General features: G+C 46.4%; 1 protein-coding gene across 1 annotated transcript in view; it reads left to right on the forward strand.

The window, feature by feature from the left end:
* The first annotated feature begins 3,175 nt into the window (after positions 1–3,175).
* Positions 3,176–20,650, forward strand: part of Gldn (gliomedin) — a 49,562-nt gene continuing 32,087 nt past the window's right edge. Inside the window, exon 1 of the mRNA XM_048417351.3 lies at positions 3,176–3,872. Coding sequence (XP_048273308.3) covers positions 3,510–3,872 — 363 coding nt within the window. The 5' untranslated portion in view covers positions 3,176–3,509. The remainder of the gene's footprint in view (positions 3,873–20,650) is intronic.

Consider the following 20,650-nt stretch of genomic DNA (forward strand, 5'->3'; position numbering starts at 1 on the left):
GCCTGATGACCTGTGTTCCATCCCTGGGACCACGTACTGGAAGGAAAAAACCAAGTCTGGCAAGCTGTCCTCTAATATATATATGCTCTAACACACACACACACACAATGAATACAATAATAATGATAAGAAATTTAGAAGTGCAATTCTCAAAAAGCATCAGCACACTCCTACTTAGCACAGATCTAAGGGAGAGGCGCGATGGTGGCTCCCTACCCTTAGCACACTGTAACGCAGCTAGAAGACTATTACACTGGTGTCCCCAGTTCACAGAGCCCACAGCGGCAGCACTGAGCTGAATTTGCCATAGGTCAAGGGTTTGGCAAGCATTTTCTCATTAAATCTCAACAGTTACAGACTCTTTAAAAAGGTTTGGTTAAGATTCCTACAGTCACCACCCAAAGGTAGTTCCAGGGTTATTTCAGTCCATTTCCAAAGCCTGTGTTCATGATCACTGAACCAGCGAGGCTTGCTGGGAGGCTTGCAGCGAGGTCAGGGAGAGGGGACACTTGGGGCTAGCACAGAACTCTAGGCTCCATAGGGAAAGGGCAACATGGAATAGGTCGGGGAAGGAGTAAGGTGTTTGTATGGCATCATGGTGGTAGGAGGGTCACAGACAGGAGGCAGAGGGAAAATAGGAATGAGAACAGGGAAAGGCGGCTGGACAGACACCATGAGATGACATATGATTGGGCCTAGTCCCCTGACAGGGGATATTAACATGTCCACTCTTCCTTTTGCCAAGTGCCTGCATGGACATACTTAAACTGGGAGCTGAGAAAATGTCTTAATTAGGTTTCTATTGTGTGAAGAGATACCATGACCACGGAGACTCTCATAAAGGAAAACGTTTCGTTGAGGTGGCTCACTAAGCACCACGATCACCATGGCAGGGAACATGATGACATGCAGGCAGATACGGTGCTAAAGAAGTAGCTAAAAGGTCTACATTTTGCAGGCAACAGGAAATGGTCTGAGACACTGGCTGGTAACATGGTAAGCATGGGAGACCTCAAAGTCCACCCCCACAGTCACACACTTCTGCTAACAAGGCCACACCCCCTCCCACGAAGCCACACCTCCTAATAGTATCCCTCCTACAAGATTGTGAGGGCCAATTACATTCCAACTACCCCAGAATGTGTCTCCCAGGAAGCCTTCCTTTATCCTTCTCCTGCCTCTCCCTCTTGGTTCCAGTGCCATAGCCCAGGTGCTCCGCCCACTAGTCCTATTAGGTGGCCGTGCCACAGCCTTTTGAGCCCCTTGTGCTGAGAGAGGCAGTTTCTTGGCTTAAGGATTCTAGTGGATCCTAATCTTCATTCTGTCTTGATCTGTAGTCCTGACTTAAAAGGAAAAAATACATTTCAGGAGACCACCACACTTCCAAACATCGGATCCCAGCCTGGCACAGAAGCTAAGAGGCCAGCTCCATGGCACATGAGCAGCTAGTAAGCACCGCCAGCCTCACATATGCCCGTTCTCCTTAGAAATGTCGTTCACAAACCTTTCACTCACTCGCTCGCTCATCCGTTCTGTCTTACTTGATGAGAATGCCAAGGCTCAACAAATATGTCGCCTGACCTCGGAAGCCCTACTTTGTGTTGCTGATGGCCTTGGTGGCAGGTGGTGGACAATAGAATGTTAGGTTGAAAAAATGCTCAGAAGTCTCTATGGTGTGCCCAGGGCTCACACTGCTTGCCCTGCTCACTCCTCTATCTTCAATGCCCCTCCCAGAGACGGCCCCACACAGAAAGGGCTCAGTACGCAGTTGCTGAATTAAGTAGAGCCTGAGTGCTGAGCTCCAAGACACTTTCTGTAACCCAGTCCTAGCATGGATTAGAAAAGAAAGGATTCACAACTGATGTGGGAGGTCCTTCTGTCTATGTGTTGCTTTTATTGGTTAATGAATAAAGAAGCTGTTTTGGCCTGTGATAGGGCAGAGTAGAGGTAGGCAGGAAAACTAAACTGAATGCTGGGAGAAAGAAGGCAGAGTAAGGGAGAAGCCATATAGCCTCTGCCAGAGACAGACGTGCCAGAGCCTTGCCGGTAAACCATGAGCCATGTGGTAAAACATAAAATAATAGAAATGGGCTAATTTAAAGTATAAGAGCTAGCCAGCAATACGCTTAAGCTATTGGCCGAGCAGTGTTTTAATTAATACAGTTTTGTGTAATTATTTGGGGTTTGAGCAGCTGGGAAACAAATAAGCAGCCTGCCCCAACACACAACAATTCCTCCAACAGGTTATAGTATGTTCAAGTCAGGAAGTTATGAGGTCATTGCCGTCCCCTGCCAGGCATCACATCCAGGCCCTTCCTGCTTTCTCAATTCCATCTTGGGTAGCTGCTCAAGAGTTCCTGCCGAAGCCCAGGTATCTAAAGCTGGACTCAGGGCCGTGGTGAAGATGGAGCTTCAACTGTCTTGTGCCTTTCCAGAGGCTTTGCCCTAGCTCACCCTGAAAATGAGTCTGACCTCACTTGCACAGCTCCTGTGGCAGGGAGACTACCAGCAAGAACTGGATTGCAAGGACTGTAGGCTCCATTGTTCCCTTGTCCTCCTGCCTCACCTCCTCTACCTTCGCTCCTGCTATTCTCTCAGGAGTTCACAACCAGCCTGACCTATGCAGTGGAATCCCCTGTGCCTCAGAAGTAGGGCTCTTGCCTCCCAATTGCAAAACCCTGGCTTTGATCTCCAGCAGGAGGTGGGGGGGGTGAGAAAACCACATCACTACCAGATGTCTGGCATTGGCTGCTGGCTTTAGAACCAGGTCTCCAAAATGCGTCCCCCCCCCCCATCACTCTGCTGCCTTCCAGGTTGGTCTCATGGGAGAGTTCTTAGCTTAGTCCTGAAAGCTGTCTTTGGCATGATCCTTACTTCCTAAGCGGACCTGGGCTTTTCTGCTTCTGGCGGGTGGCCTTTTACCCTTCTAACACCAACCATTTACCCTGTCTCTCACTGTTTTGGAAGAAATTTCTTAGGGTCTTCTGTGGCCACTTAGTGGCCTCGAGAGTTGGTAATGGGCAGCCTGGACCAGGGCCCAAGCAGCAGACCTCCCAAGCACAGTGACACATGCGTTTGGGCATGCTTATGATTTTCTCCGAAGAGGACTGACTGGAAGGAGAAGGGGGTGGAATCTAGAAACTTCTCAGACTTTAAGAATTCTTGCCCTCCTCCTCAGTCTGACCCTGACTATGCCTGTCTGGGTTCTGGCAATGCCCACGGGCAGGACAGCAAGAGAAAGAGGGGAGGCCTGTTTGTTATTTGCTTGATCGCCCCTCCTCCGCACTTGTCTTCACTGGCGGCTGCTCACCCCATTGCTGCCTGCCTGTCCCTCTGGGCTGCTGGGGCGCCACTACTACTGTCCCCAATCCGCTTTGTCAGACGGGTCTAAAGGCAGCTTGACTCAGGGCTCTGCCAACAGCCCACGGCTTCTGCGAGGCTATAAAACCTGCCACTGAGAGAGGAGGAGGCCCAGTGCTGCCCTGCATTGGCCAACCAAGGGTGCAGGCATGACCCGAGTCGCAGAGCGGGGCCAAGGGGCTACAGGCTGGGGGTTGCGGGGCGCCCTAGTGGCTGTAGCGCTGCTGTCGGCGCTGAACGCCGCGGGCACCGTGTTTGTGCTGTGCCAGTGGCGCGGGTTGAGCGCGGCGCTGCGGGCGCTGGAGGCTCAACGCGGCCGGGAGCAGCGCGAAGACAGCGCCCTACGCGCCTTTCTGGCGGAACTGAGTCGAGCACCTGGCCGGGTCCCCGAGTCACCCCAGGACTCGGCGAGCGCAGCCCGCAACAAGCGCAGCCACAGCGGAGAGCCTGCGCCACACATCCGCGCCGAGAGCCAGGATATGATGATGATGATGACCTACTCCATGGTGCCGGTAGGCAGGGGCTCGTCTCGGTGGCGCCCCCGTCGGTCTGGGCAGCAGGAGGTGATGGGAACTAGGATTTTGTGACCAGGGACAAGGTCCTGGAAAGAACCCCCGGTGTAGATGTGGCTAGGAAGGTCATCCTGGCAAGCTGCTTAACTCTTGAGATCGGTCTCTTCATTTTCTAGGACGGGGCAGGGCGAGTCTTCACTTTTGATATCTTTTGAGTCTGCAGGTCAATGAAGGGCACGGGCAGTATTAAGAGCCTTTCCCAACTTTTGACAGAACTGTTCTGGTTGTGAACTGACCCACAGAAGCAGCTCCCTGTAGCAGAGTCTCCGAAAACAAAGAAGTGGCTTTTGTTCAAGGAGGATTCCTTTGCCTGGCAAAATCTAGTGGGTAGGCTTTTAATCTGGCCTGGGCTCATCCCCGTGAAATCGCGACCAAACTGCCCACCTAGACGCTGAAAGTCGTTCCTGGCTCTCAAGCTGTCAAATGGGAGAAATTGATGTAGTGGAACATTTATTAGGCTGCGGGTACGAACTGGCAAAGCCAGGGTTCTTAATGTGGGGCCTGTGGGCACACACAAGCTCAGAAGAGAGGAAAGCCAGAGCTGCTGCCGCAGACCTGTAAATCCAAGGAAGGTTCCAAGGTTCCAGCATTAATCTTTTTTTCTTAAAACAAACAAACAAACAAACAAACCATCTTCCTTCCCTTCCTCCCACCCTCGCTCCTTCCTTCTTTCCTTCTAAAACAGTTCCATGTAATCCATGATGGTCTTCAACTGGCCGTGTAGCCACTGAAGACCTCGGACTTCAGATCTTCCACCACCTAGGTGCCAGGATTGCAGGCATGCGCCACGGGACAGACCTGGGCCTCTTTGCATTTTCTTAGCTATCCTATGGCATACTCCCTTCCTGAGATTCTCACCTGAATGGTGAGAAGAGACACCATTCTAAAGGAAAGACAATTGAAGGAAAAGAAATCCAGTGTTTGTTCCAGTTTCCGGGTGTTTTACTCTGGTTGATCCAAACCCAATGCTCTCTAACGGGTGCATCAAGATCCCATCCCCATCCCCTTCCCGTTTCCCTTTCCTTTCTCCTACAGCAGCTGTGGTCTTGTTGCACTTGATAATTAGAGACTTTTTAGTTATTCCTCCATGTCCAGTGAGCCACACTTTGGAATCCTACGTATTTGAAGCAAAGTTTCCCTAAAACGTCTGCTGTTGGACAGAGAAGCTTTCCAATATCGCATGTGAGCCTAAATGCTTTTAAAACTACAGATACTGCACTCTTCAAACACATGGTCTGAGAGAGGTCAAGCTTTCCGTTTCTGGTTTCACTCTTTTTACTCACGTAAACATGTAAAAATCTGTGCCTAAGCAAAAACTTTAAAAAACACAACCTCTGTGAGATGGAGAGGACTTGCTAGGGAATTCTAGAACATTCTCTTGGCTCTCCACTCGGCATTTTAAGAGCTTAAAAAAAATTTCAAAGAGAAATCCACCTGAGCACCAACACTTTATCTCTTTAATCCTGCTTTTAAGGTAGACGGGTTGGATCCAAATCGCAGCCTGTTCAGTCTCTAGAGAATGAGCTCATTCCCACGTCGGTCAGAGAGCCAGCTTCCAGCACAGTGCCCTGACTGTGCAGCCACCTGCTGATGTTACAGACTAGCGCAGAAACTGCAGCTAGGGGTGTTTTGAAGGAGGTGCAGCATGACCAGAAGGCAACGATCTCACTGATGTGTGTTCTCCTCACGCAAGCATCCCCTAAGAACTCTGCCACTCTGCCCTGTGTCAGGTCTCAGATTCTGCTTTACTGTGGTGCACACTAGCTTATCAAAGCCAAGGCTGGCTGTCATGTTCTCCCTGCATCCCTCAGTCCCTACCTGTTGGGGGGGGGGGCTTCTGGCTGGCATACCCAACCCCCTACCCTGAACTCTCCAGCCCTGCCCCCCCCCAGCCACTCTTTCTTGTATAATCCGGCCATTTCAGTTTCCTGGCTGTTTTGGGCTCCCCTCTACTCTCCTGGCCAGTTTCTCAGCCCAGGCCACCCTTCTTGGTCAGCTGCTTCTCTCCCTTCTTTCTGTGGGCCAACTCCTCACATCACCCAGCTCAGTCTGGTCATGCCACTCTGGACTCTCCGGACTGTGCCTGCCTCTGGCTCTGCCCTCCCTTTCATCCACAATAAACCTCCTCCACCATGCCCTAGCAGCAGCCATGGCCTCCCTTTTTTTTAACTTCTTTTTCTCCTTCACCATGCACATAAGTATCCAGGCGCCACACTCTTAAGAGCACGGCAACTCTATGGTGCCTCTAAGTATCTGGGGAATGTCGTACAGTGCAGATTCTGATTCAGATGGTCTGAGGACGAGATTCTGCATGGCTAACAAGTGTCCACCGATGCCAGTGCTGCAGGTCTGAAGACCACACTTTGAATAAGGCGATCCTAGAACACTGGGGTCATCAGTGAAACCGGAAAACCTAGAGATGCCGGAGTCCACCCTAGGCATTATTCCAAGCAGATCAGTCTGAGGTGTGGCCTGGGATGGAGAGCTTGCTCACCAGGAGACAGAAGATGCTCAGCTAAGGGGGTTAAGCTCATCAGTTCCCATCAGGCCTTGCTTTAAGCAAAAGAGCCAATTTCACTGCTGAATCCCTCCTTGTCTTTTCTTTAGCAGAACAATAAACTTCTCATCCTCATATTTTTTTCTTTACTCTTTGCTTTATCTTAGAACAGAAAAATTAACCACCTAAGAAACCGATTTATGTTTTAGAAAGCCATCACTGGCACCTCAAGTAGAAGCGTTAAGAGAGAAATCTAGAGTAAATCGTGGAAGGAGACTCATCTACCCACCCACCCCAGGTCTTTTTCTATAGCATTAGATCTGGAATGAGCATAAGATCCATGGGCCATCCCAGGGCCTCACTCTGAGACTCTCCATCGGAGATCAAAGAACAAAGAAGCAAGCTCTATGCAGGTTAATGTCAGCATTTCAAAACACCTTCCGGAATGGTCTCTTTATCCAAGATGAACTTCCTTGTGGCTTGTTTCTGTGTTTTCAGCTAAAACAAAAAGTACATCATTTGAAATGGGCATTCTGACCAGCACATCCTGGACAGTAGTTCTAAATGACTTTGTTGGGGGAAAAAAAAGAAACCAGCAATTATTACTGAAGTGCAGTTAATTTGACACAGACGAGCATATTAAAGATTTTAAAAGCGAGAGACTGCTGTGGAGGAAGTGTCGAGTGGGACAGGAGGCAAAGCCTGGGAGCACGGACCTGGCAGGAAAGGAGACTAGGAGTCTGGAAGCCACGGGAAGGAGGGAAGCTTTGACCGACCTTCTCCCTTCCTGCAGGGTACACTTCTGCTGTTTCTCTGCCTCACAACCGTTTGTAATCTTCTCTCCTAGTAGAACGGATCTGACTCCCTCCCCTCACCCCCTCTCTCCACACCCCTCTCCACCTGCTCTTCCCTGCCTCCTCCTTCCATTTCTTACCCTTACTGGTGCTCTGGTAGCTTTGTTCTGCTATCTTTTCTGACCCCAAATCTAGATCATCCATAGGAATGTTCATTAAAAAAAAAATCAAAGTAGGATAGAAAACCTGCGATGCACTAAGGCTAGAGAATATATCTCCATAGCAATTGTTAACCCCGGGACCAAGCACACTCCTACAACCCGGAGAGCATTCAAAAGTCTGGGCATCTCTCTAACAAGAAAATCACATTTTCCATTTAAAAGTAAATCCAAGTAACTTTCCAAGGAGGACAACTATGATTAAACAACTTCCAGATACTGCAAAGGGCATTTGATAGAATTTGATAGATTATTTTAGACAGGATTTTACCATGTTGTAGGCTAACCCTGAGCTCTCCCTTTACCTGCCTCAGTTCCCTGAACACTGGGATTACCATACCTAGCTCTATGCTCAATTTTCTATAATTTTAAAGATTTATTTTATGCATTTTACCTTCATATGCATACTGTACCATGCGTATGCCTGGGAGGTCAGAAGAGGGCTTCAGGTCCCCTGGAAATACAATTACAGAAGCTCATGAGCCACCATCTAGGTACTAGAAACCCAACCAGGGTACCCACAAGTGTTCTTAAACACTGAGTCATCTCGCCAATACTTTTTAAAAGGCAAATCAATAGATTCTCTTTTTTTCTTTTTTTTTTCTCTTTTTAAATTTTTATTTATTTGTTTGTTTATCTATTTATTTGATTTCTTTTGAGACAGAGTTTCTCTGTGTAACAGTCCTGGTTGTCCTGAAACTCAATTTGTAGACCAGATTGGCCTTGAACTCACAGAGATCCACCTGCCTCTTCCCACTGAGTGCTGGGATTGAAAGTGTGCACCACTGCCACCCAACCCATAGATTCTTTCTTAATAAGGTAAAATATAATGAGAATCTCTTACGTTCTAAACCAGCTTTTCTCTCAGCAGCAGACATCTGAAGAGAGCTGTCTTCTGTCACCATAGGCAACCCGGTTTGTCCTAGGATCAGCCAGGGAAGTAGACAAACGAAAGTAGTCGAATATGTGTTGGAACGTAAAAGTCTGGCTCTCCTCAGATTGTATTAATATACCTGGAAAACCCAAGAAAATTTGTTGACACCCTACTATACACAACAACTTTCGTGGGAATTCCTTCTACCTAAGCCTCCATTCCACCTTCTCCCCTGGACACAGCCAGCACCTCTCACCCTCCCCTTCATGTCCTCTCCTCTTTTTCTTTCCGAGCCCACAGAGTCCCGTGTGGACTGGTCGGGTCGGCTTGATCTTGTGCAGAGGAACCATAGCTGCAGAGAACTCCTGAGAGCAGAGGACTGGTCAGATCCAGAAGGCAGCGTTCACAGAACCATTTAACGTATCAAAGAGGACTCCAGCGCCAGCTTCTCCCAGCATCCCTCAGTCCCTACTTGTTCCAGGGTCTTCTTTGATGGCATACCCCACCCTCTACCCTGAACTCTCTAGCACAGTGGCTGGGTGCCTTTAGCCCAGCTGCTCTTCTCTATATAATAATCCAGCCACTTTGGCTACACCAGTCCTTGTTTACCCTTTTATCTTTTGGTCTCTTTGTCTCCTGGTCTCAGGCTAGCCCATTGCCCCTTCCCTTCCTCACATGCCCCCTCCCCAGTGTGAACCCATCCAGATTCCTCTGGCTGTGCTCTCCCTCGTGTCTACAATAAACCTTTTCCTCCACACACCGAGGGGAAGTCATGCCTTCCTTTTCTTTCTGTTTTTCTAACACTTCCCATCCTCTGCCTCTTGTGTTCTTCCCCTTCCTCCTTCTTCCATGTTCTCTGAGCCTTGGTGAGATCCATATGTATATCCCTTTTAGGCCTGAACACTCAAATAAACTCATTCTCAAGACTTTGAACAATTAGGAGTTTCTTCATTACCTGCCATCCACTGCAGAAAGAAACTTCTCTGGGGCTAGAGTGATGGCTCAGCAGATAAAGGCACAGACTCTACTTCCAGAGGACCAAGATTCTATTCCCAGCAGCCACAGGGTAGCTCACAACGGTCTGTAACTCTGGTTCCAGGGGATCCAATGATCTTTTCTGGACTCTATGAGCAGGCACTGTATGTACATGGTACATAGACATATACACAGGAAAAAATACCTATACATATAAAAATATTTTTTTTTATTTTAAAAAAAGAAACTTACCTGACCAGGACTGAAAGCAGTACTAAACTACGAATATGAAACAAAAATTTAGAAGGCAGTTTGACATGTCCAGTTAACAAAGCAAGCAGTAGGAGGGTAAGAATTCCCTTTTTTGGAGCAGGTCTCAAATTCAATCAGGAAGAAGTTGGTCACCCCCATGCCACTCACGACGCTACTGCACCAGTGGGCACATCTTACCCGGCAGGTCAGTACTGAAGCACACAGGGTCGAGCGCTGGGTAAGACAACTGACTCACGACTTCTCGCTCCAGAGGCCAGTACCGTCCAGTGCTAAGAGCACTAAGCCAACAGATAGGAAGCTGCCACGTCAGCTCAGAATTGATTTCTCTTGTCCTGCAACCAAAGCGTATGATATCTTCATCAATAAGGTCTTGCCATCTGGTTATGGTGGGAAACTAAGAGGAATAACAATGGCCGTGTTGCTCTGGGTGCCTCTGGGGCCTCCTTGACTAATAAATAGAAGCATCTCATAACCAACACAGATTTTCATTTAATACCGCATGTCATGGGGAAAGCATTGTCCACCAGGCATGATACTCCTATTTAAACTCTTTTTTTCCTATATTTTTGGTTAGCTTATAAAATACTGTGTTTGTATAAGACTTTTTCATACATCCTTAAATTTGGTAACCCCCACCTCAGACATTTGTCTTCTCTTTCTCTTTTTCTTTTGTCTCTGCTTAAACCATTTACCTCCAGTTTTCTCCCACAAATATCTCTTAAATATGTAGGGAGAAACCATTCATTTATATATATATATATAAAGATGTATTTGTTTTGTTTAATATGTATGAGTGTCTCGCTCATATGGATATCTATTTGCCATGTGCATGCCTGGTACCCAGAAGGTCAGGAGAGGGCTCTGGATTCCCTAGAACTGGAATTATAGGTGGCTGTATGTTGCCACGCGAGTGCTGGGACTCAGACCCGGGTCCTCCGCACAAGCAATAGGTGCTCTTAACATAAGCCATCTTTCCAAACCTAGATATTTTAGTTACAAAATGCAAATTGCAACTCCCCAAAAATATAGTTTCATCATTCGCCATGACTGGAGGATGAAAGCTTGTCCCTGAGCCCGGGACACCGAGAGGAAATCCCCAGGCTCTTGATCCACTGCTGGAGCACAGATGGTATGGCATGGGGAGACCAATTCGGCAAATCCAGAAAAACTGAGAATGCATCTCCCCCTTTACCCTGTAGTCTCATCCATGGGAGTTTATCTTGTGTAATAAATTGTCACGCCACGAGTGATGTGTTCTTCGTCTCTTATTGCGGAATCTGTGAAAACAAAAGGCTGTGAAGGTTGTGTTCAATTAGTCTGACTTACATAAGTCAAGTAACTGATCCTACACCACTGGGAAGCAGCGGAAAAAGAATGAGGACGCTCTGTGTGCTTGCACCAATCCCCAGAATACAGTCCCAGTAAAGAAAACAAGGTGGGGGAAGTATGCATTGTACCTAAGAAAGTTAACTACATAGAAAAAACAAAACAAAATAAAAAACAACTATAGAGGGAGGCATAACCTTTTCACTGTTATCATTTCATTATTATAATTATTATTATTATCATTGTTTTTGAGGTTTTAACTGAATTACTCTGAGTTTTTTGTTTGTTTGTTTGTTTTTTGAAATAGTTTCTTTGTGTAGCCATGACTAGCCTAGAACTTTCTTTGTAGACTAGGCTGACCTCGAACTCACAGAGATCTGCCTTTTTTTTCCTCCAAAGTACTGGGATTAAAGGAGTAGGCCGCCACCACCACCCAGCAAAATTATTCTCTTCTTAAGGTATCTTAGAATGGTCCTTCTATCACAGGTGACATGATTGCTAACCCTGAGCCTAAGCAGGAGCCATGACAGTTGGGGTTCTTAGTTCATTTTCTGCTACTATAACAAAAAAAACCCTGGTATCAGGCAGTTTGTAGATATCAGAAGTTAATTAGACTCATAGTTCTGGAAACTGAGCAGTCCAAGAACACGGCACTGGACCCAGAGGGCTTTTCTGGTGCACTGGTGCATCATACCACGGCAGAGCACCTCAACGCCCACACAAGTTTATCAGCTCTCTCTCTCTCTCTCTCTCTCCCCGCCTCCCTCCCTCTCTCTCATAATGGCACTAATGTGGTCACTGGACATCTCCCCTCATTATTTCATTTAAGCCTAATCACCTCCTGAAGACCCTACACTGAAATACAAGTAACATGGATTTGAAGGTTAGGTTTCCAATACGTGACGTTGGGGAGCTCATGCACACCCGTACAGCATATGTCCTCACTGATGATAGCCACACAGGAACCAGAGTCTACGCTTAGTTTTTTTTTTTTCCAGAGGAAGTAAAAGCATCCGACTTTTCATATGAAATATCTCAGCTTTTAAATATTGGCATCAGAAAGGGAAAAAAGAAGAAAGAAAGAAATTAGTTGCTTGGCACAATTTTGACAAAACAACATTCTCATTGCTTGAGGCCATCTTAGGACATCCAGCCGGGAGTGTGTAACAGTCGTGGTTTTGAACAAACTTGCTTTATTTAGCTCGATTGCAAACTTGTTATTTGCGAGCCTGATTCTGAGCACTTCGGAGTAACCACTAATATGGTTGCTGTTATGGTTGAGGTGGAAATGATTTTTGGCACCTTGTTTGGTTTGAGCTGTATTTCTACTTGATCTATTTTTATTTGTGTGTGTGTGTGTGTGTGTGTGTGTGTGTGTGTGTGTGTGTGTGTGTGTGTGTAGGTTTTATCTGCAGGTTCCCACAGAGGTCATCAGAAGGTGTCAGACTCCCTGGAGCCTAATGCTTCTCCTGTATAGCTTTCCTGAAGTTTGCTGACCCCACATGCATACTGCCATCCCTGGAGAAGTGCTGGGGTTGGTAAACTCAAGCTGCTAAATCAGCATTGTTCCCTAAATCCAAGAACCACTGTGAGGGTGTGGCCGCACTCTGGAGGGGGAGCCTGTAGGCTAAGCCAAGCTACTGGCTTCCCAAATCAAGAGCAGCAAGGTTGATTCAGTAACTAACCCCAAATGTAAGCCCTCTTCAAATTCTGTCCTGTTCAGTTAGAAGGGGTGGCAGATACCTCAGGAGCTCCTGTCCTATGGAATGGACCCTAATAGGAGATTAGCCTCTTACAGACAGGCAAAAAAAGAGAGCTAGCCAAATAGAAAGCCATATGCAGATCTGGGAGGCGGATTTCTGTATTCTTCCTTGTGGCATCATGAGCTCATTTGTGCTTGGAGGTCCAGTGCACTCTTGGCACTACGTGGGTATTCGGATGTCAGAAGTCATCCTAGGTATTAATGGTGGAGTGAGAACTTGAAATTTCTTCTCTGCTAGGATCTTGTCTTGTGGGCTTGGTACTTTGAACACCCCTAGAAATCTGGCTGTGTCTCAGGCAATGCTGGCTTGTTGAGGAAGACAGGAGAGAGCTGACCCCTTCACTCCAGTTTAGACTCTTCTTCATGAGCACCTGACTTTGCATACACACTAAGAAAACACTTCATGTTGCTACACTGGACTCTTATATCCACTAACTCCATATCTACAGATTCAATCCACCACACATTAAAAATAATCAAGGGTTCCCCCCCTTCTCTCTCTCTCTCTCTCTCTCTCTCTCTCTCTCTCTCTCTCTCTCTCTCTCTCTCTCACCCTCTCTGCCTCAGTTGCTCTCCAGTTTATTGTGCGTCTGTATGAATGTGTGTACTTGTATATGTATTGCATGCACACATGTGTATAAATGCATAAACACATCTGTGGAAGCCAGAGGAGTCTGTCAGGTACATTTCTCTGCCACTCCTCACTCCCTGTCCCTTGTAAGACAGGGTCTCTCCCTGAATCAGAAGTTTATCTTTTGACTAAACTGACTGCCAACAAGCCTCAGGGATCTTTTGCCTCCACTACCCCTGTTCCACACCATGCCAGGATTACAGGCGCACTGCTATGTCCAGCTGCACCATGCCGGGATTACGGCACATCGCTATGTCCAATCACACCATGCTGGGATTAGAGGCACACCGCTATGTTCAGCTTTTTATAGGTGCTGAGGATACAAATTTTGTTCAGCAATCACTTCACCAGCTAAACCATCTCCCCAGCTCTGGTTACTTCTTCTTTGGGACAGGTCTCCTGTAACAAAGCTGGTTTCCAACTCAAACTTGAATTTCGTGATCTACCTGCTTCTGCCTCTGAAGAGCTGGTAATTATAGGCCTGTGTCACCATACTTGGCTGAAAACTGTTATTTCTGTATTAAATGTGGGTAGGGTTTTTTTTTTCTTGTTCCTAGTCACCTAGACGTGGTCTCAAGTATGTAGAAGGTTAAACACATCTTATATGCAAATACTGTGCCACAAGAAACTTGAGCATCTGTGGGTTTGGTGGCAGGAGGCCTTCTGTCAACACCTGTGGGGCAGCTGTACAAAGTGGCCCTGATCCTTTACACCTGGAAGAAATAGTGGGTCAGGACTGAACATCTGGGGCCACAAGAGAAGGAAAATGGTGTTGACCAAATGGGTGGCAGGAAGCCATGTGGACCTGTTCCCACAGAGCTACTAAAATGAAGTTAACAAAGCCTACCTCAGGGTTGGTCTAGTCTCTTTCCAGCCAGAGTGGCAGAGGCAATAAGAGAAAGCCTGCTGAGCCCTGCCCCAGAGCAGACCGGTGCCTTCCGGATCACATGTTCTCACCTTTACCCTTCCTTTCCTTAACTGTTGCTGTAATCATGCTGAGAATGAATGGATTTTTTTTTTGTCTTGGACTCAAACCCACATAAACCTTAAAAAAAATGCTCACAGATGATCTCATCTGGAACCACACAGCACACTAGGTCACAGAGGATGGTGCTGGACAGAGGAGTCTTTGTGGCCAGGTTCTCAGCCCACGGATCCTCCCAGGGACATTGTTCCAGAATCTCTCTGTGATGGACTTAGACTCCCGGCTATGACTTCAGCCCCCATATACCTGCCCTTAGTTTGAGCAATACGGCATCTTTCTTTCACTACGAGGGCCCCCATCCAAATTATATACCTGATTGGTCCCTGAAGAATATAGGAATGACCACAGCAGGCATGGAAGTCAGATGGACTCTTGGCTGGGCAGCCAGGTGGCCTTGGGCATCTTTGACTTCTCCAAGACCCAGTTCCTTCATCTCTCATGCCCATCTCATGAGGTTTCTAGGAATTTTGAAGCTAAGATAAGAACAGAACCTGCTGTCACAGTCAGGCCTTCAGTGAGTAGTCGTTGCTGCTATTTCTAAATCCTAAAGCTCATGCCACACATGTGCAAAGCCCTATGTTCAGTTCAATTCCCAGGACCACAGGCAAGTAAAGAAGAGGCACTGTCTTAGTCTGTTGAGACTCCTGTGACAAAAATACCAGAGACCGGGTCGCTTTTGAACAACAGAAGCTTACTTCTCACAGCCCTAAGCAGTGGGGAGGCCAAGGTTATACGTGAACACATTCTTAGGGTCTACTAGAATATTCCAGTTCACAGGTGACATCCTCTAAAGACAGAAGAAGTAAGAAGTTTTTCGAGGCCTCATTTTCTATCCCTGCTGGGTGTGATGATGCACACACCTTTAACCCCATCACGCAGGAGGCAGAACACTGTGAGTTCGAGACCAGCCTGGTTTACATAGAGAACTCTAAGACAGCCAGGGCTACATAGTGGGATTCTTTCTGGAACAAAACACCCATTTTAACTTTCCAGGACCTTAACCGCACACTTGACGGCTTTGCTTTTGGGTCCTCATTGCCTTCGTGTCCACTGCTCTGCTCCTGCTCCTTCCAAATGCTATCCCATTGCTTCAACACAGCACCTGGGAGGCGGGAGACTGAAAACCAGCCACAGTATGATGCAATTGTGAGTCCTCTTGCTCCAAGCTCTGGGTCCCTGTTTGCTTCCAAATTCCTTCAGCAATTCCAGGAGTTTGTAAACTGCTGTGTTTTTATCGGCTGCTACTTTGGAAAGCTGTGTGACCTATAGAAGCTTAGACTGCCATCCAGATATCCTAACTCTTGGTGCCAGTGACAACAAAACAAGAGACAGGGGTGTAACTAGGTGGCAGAGTGTGTGCCTAGCGGGCGCCAGGCCCTGGGTCCATGTTCAGCACCATCAGAAATAGCAAATCATAGTTAACTTTCATGAGGCAGCAAGACGGACTGGATCAAGGTGCAGGGCTTCCTGGCTCCCCATGCTTCTGTATGGCACGGCATAGGCAGAAAGCCTTGGTAACTTCCACTGATTCCTAATAGTGTCATTCAAAAAGCAAAACAAAAAATTCTTGCCTTTCCAAGGAGAGGACAGAGCAAAAGGTACTTCTGAAAAAGGAGAACAACTCCTTTGTTTGTTTGTTTGTTTGTTTTCGGATCTTTGAGACAGGGTTTCTCTGTAGCTGTGGAGCCTGTCCTGGAACTAGCTCTTGTAGACCAGGCTGGCCTCAAACTCAAGAGATCCATCTCCCTCTGCTGGGATTAAAGGCATGCGCCACTACCGCCCGGTGAGAACAAGTTCGTTTTGGGGGGTCTTGTGTACCCCAGGATATGGCTGGTTGCCAAGGTGGGAGTCGCTAAAACAAGTCATCAAAAGAATACACTTACTTGGTTTAAAAAAAATTTTTTAAGTCTAAGACATATTTTCCTTCTCCTTTCCTCATACTCCATTCTCCCTTCCCCCTCCCCCAGCCACCATCAAAAAAAGAATCCTCGGCTAAATCTCGTTGATATTCAAACTTCATTTACATGCATTTTAGCGGTGGACTAAAGGTCACGGTGTGTGAAGCAAGCTGAGGCTTTCAGGTTGTAATTCTCCCACAAAAAGAGCAATTTTTTTTTCAAGCTCATTAGTTGCTTTTATGTAGATCTTTGAGTTTTAACAGCTCTCTGTCTTAAATAGATATAATTTGCTTCTAGTTTAACTAAAGTTCAGGACACAATTTTCTTTACTGAAAGGCGGAGTTAAAACAAAAAGACCAGCTGAAGAACATTCAAGATGCAATTTGTGAAGTTTGTTCTGAATGTAATACAGTAATCTCTTCGTTTGCCACTCAGAAAGTTTCGTGTGTTTTGTCAAACTGTTGAGGAGTTTGGGAGCTCTTCCGTGGCTCTAGAGAAGAACCGTAGAGGGCTAGGAGCAAGCTATGGAGAACTGTGCCCCGTGCATATAATGCTGAGCTGGGCTGCAAAACAGAACACTTGTAGAGCTTGCTTGCTTGTTTGCCTGGTTTCAGTAACGCAGCAGGTGATGGGTACAATCTAGAATCTTACTCACTAATGCGAATAGGGAAATAAAAACCTTCTCCCTTTTGAAGACATCAGTATCAAAATCTCTGAACGAGAAATCTTGGGAAGGAAATCTTTTAGTCCTGTGATGGGGATGGGGGCCACCAGGAAGAGAGGCGCTCGGAGTTGTGGAGCTGGGGGCAGAATAATCACTGGCGTGTGCGGAGCCCTGGATTCAGTCCCTGGTACTGAAGACATCACGGCTGCGAGGAAAGGGCAGTTTTATGGGCCTGGACAAGCAAGGAGGCGATGTTCTTTAAGTAGATATGTTTCTGTGTTATATTGTTTTTCTTAACAGTTCCCTTTTCTTCATTTTACAAAACCGCTCTGAGTAAGAATTCTAGGTTGAAATCTGTGTGGGTTGTGTGTGTGTGTGTGTGTGTGTGTGTGCATGTGTGCACGCACACACACGTGTACAGGGCGGGGATATAGCTTGGTGGTAGAGGACTTGCAAAGCATGTGCATTCAGTTCCTGGTACAGCAGCAACAATAACAATAACAACAAAATAAAAAACAAAACAGAGCACAAGAAAATGGTTTTCTTTCAGTCCTCTAGTGAGGCGGCCCCCACTGGACTCTCACTCGCGTCTTCCGATGAGAAATTATCTTCAGCTTGCTCCTCCATATGAAATGTGTTCTTTCCCTCCATCTTGCTTTAAGAGTTCATTGCCTGTTTTAAGAAATTTATTTATTTATTTATTTATTTATTATGACTCACCTTGGTGTTCTCTTCGTGAGTTTTGTATTTGGTGTTTATTAATCATGTTGAATGTACAAATTTATAGTTTATGTTCATTTTTGGAACTTTTTGCCATTTCTACTCAAATTACTTTTTTTTTACCTTATTGTCATGCCAGAGAAGGCCCCCAATTATTGAGCTTCTTGATGTCTCATAGTCAAGGACCCTCTAGGTTTTTTAGGTGTGGGGAGAGATTGTGTTGTCCTAGAACTTGGGCTTGAACCGGGCCTTGCGCACACCGGCAAATGTTCTGCCACTGAGACTTTGAACACATGGAATGCAATTAAAATAACTGCTTTATCTTCATCCTATACTAACTCCCTTTCACTGTTACTTCTGGTTAGAGAAGTCTTAGTTCAGAGGCAGCTTCTAACAGCTTCCAAATTCTCCTGCTTCTAAGCACTCAAGCCGGCACAGTGGCACAGCACCTGGAGGCTGAGACAGGACGATTGCGAATTCAAGACCAGCCTGGGCACTAGACCAAGACCCTGCCATTCATAAAGAAGTAATGTACTCAATTTTGGTAAAAAAAAAAAAAAAAACCATGCTTTTGAGTGTGACTTCCTGAGCCTCAGTAACACCAATGTCTCTGCCAGGAAAGAAAACATGGTGTAAGGGGCTGACGAACGCGTTCCTTCCCCCAGCTGAGCAAGTATTTCCTGAGTTCCTAGTATAACACGCTGCTGTTCCTATCCTGGTCATGAGGACACCATGGACTGGACAAGCAGTCCCTACCAGTGAGGAGCTGAGCAAGCTAACAGGCTCTCTGCAGTGGCGTCATTACTTCAGAAGGAGAAGGACTCCTCTGGGCCCTTGAGGATCCCAAGCAGAAAGAATGACAAGAGCCGTTGATCCACCCGGGCTTGCAGAAGATGGTGAGGAGAGGCTTCCTTGAACTGACAAATGTCTAGTGCCTGGGTCCCATGATTTTCTTACAGGGCTAGGATTGGGCACCAGCTGGGACCCAGACCCCAGAGTTGCACTGTTGAGCCTCATGCCAGCTCCATCAGATCAAATTAGAATTAATATCAATATTTTCATATTCACAATATGATAAATATTGTGAATATGAAAAACAGTTGACAAGCTAAGAGATTTTAGACCCCCTAAAATTGCACCAAGTCTCAATTGTACAGCAGTTCCACCATAGTTTTGAAATATAAAAAAAGTATTCTGACTTTTTTAGTGTCCATCTGTCTATCTCTGTCTCATGTGTGTGTGTTTGTGTGTGTGTGTGTGTGTGTGTATGTGTGTTTTCCCCCCTGTCCTGTCCTGGAACTCACCTTGCAATCTTTTAACCTCCACCCCCACATGCTGGGATTACAGGTGTGTACCACCACACACAGCCACGAACTCTCTTTGAAAGCCAGGAGCTCTTTAAGCTGATTTATCTATAATTGCTTTTAACTGGTTTGTTTAATTTCATCGTCTCTTGCTGCCAAGGACAGAGTACTTGGTATTTATGTTTAAAGTTAGGTTGCAGAGGGGACTTAAGTTTCAGTTAGGTGACTGCAGGTGGCTGACCTTGCGTATCTTTAATTTTTTTTTTTTTTAAATTTTGTTTTGTTTTTAACAAAGGCAAGCTGCATGTTCCCATTAGAATTGCAAACTTTCTTCACACAGTGGCCACATGGAGGAGCCTGCCTTTCTTGGCTGCGTTCAGAGTTCTAGGTAGTCTTTCAGTATCTGTGGTCTGAGCCTCCAGTAAGAAACACTGAGTGCACACAGCCTTTTGTCTCCTGCCCCGGAACCTGAGTTAATGACAGGCTAAGTATTCAATGCTGGGAGCTTTTCTAGTAGGGTCATTTACATGCTTATAGCAATTTACACAATTAAGGACAGTCAAAAAGAGTGTTCATTGTCCAAGAAGCATAGGACTAAGTTATGTTTATCGGCTTTTTATTTGGGGGATTGAAACAGAATGCAGCATGGAACAGGCTGTTGGGATTAGGAGCCTGCTCCAGTCTGGTTCTGTACAGTTCTGGGGATGGAAGCCAGGGCTCCTGCACGGTGGGCAAGCACTCCACCAGCTGAGCTAATCTCCAGCCCCTCCACTGGCATTTAAACAATATTCCATTGGCAAAGAGAAGGCATGCATGGGAGGACTTCAGAGATACCCTGATAGGGCCCATTGTTGTGGAGCATGACTTGGGCTATTCTTTGCTTTTCTTACTTAATAGTATCCCATAGCCCCTTTTCCAGAAAATACATTCCAATCCAACGCATTGTTTTTTAATATAGCGGGTCTCGTATTGATGACCTGTTTTATTAAGATCGTTTGCCTCATTTTACTACAAAGCGATGTTACAATGAGCATTCCAAATCGGAAATCCTTGTATCCTGCCAGGAGCGCTGCCAAGATAAAATAAAAGCCTGGTAAGACCACAGGAGTGGTTGGGTGGGTTCCTTCACCTAGGAGTTAGAGAAAGGCTGACAGAGCCTTCAGTGGGGCCAACCAAAAGTTGTGGTAAGACAGTATGGCACGGAGCAATGAGTGTGGCAGTGACAGTCAGGGGGACAGGGGCAGACTGTGGACAGGACCTGCCTAACACCCCCAGGATAGTGGCTTCAAAGACCTCTTCCATTTCAAAACCCTCAAGTCCCAAATCAAAATCCAAGAAACCCTCCTTGCCAATGTGACTCTTTCATTTGACTGTCTAGGTTTTGTGACTTTTGATTCTTAATTCTTAAATCTTCATCCAAATTCTTAATCATTGTGATTTGGGGGGGGGGAATCACTTCTGAATTTATAACCACACATTTTCACGAAGAATGTTACACTTAAAGACAATCTTTTATGGTGCCTAAGTTTATTAAAAGACTATTTCTGAGAAGGTTGGGATAATTTCCTATAAAACGTGTAAATTGACACTCAGCCTACAAATGAAGCTCACAGGTCAGGAAATGAAATGCCCTCCCGCCGTCTCTAGCTGTGCCTGTCCCAGACCAGTAATGAACATCAGGAAGAAAGGCTCATTTTCCCTATTGATGCTCCCGTTGTTGCAAACCACTCCTGCGGCTGTGATCCCCCAGGCAACAAATGAACCATTGTGAAGTCTTTTTTGGCCCTCTCAATGGGC

This window comes from Myodes glareolus, chromosome 4 (assembly GCF_982192425.1).
Source record: "Myodes glareolus chromosome 4, mMyoGla1.1, whole genome shotgun sequence".
Classification (NCBI taxonomy): domain Eukaryota; kingdom Metazoa; phylum Chordata; class Mammalia; order Rodentia; family Cricetidae; genus Myodes; species Myodes glareolus.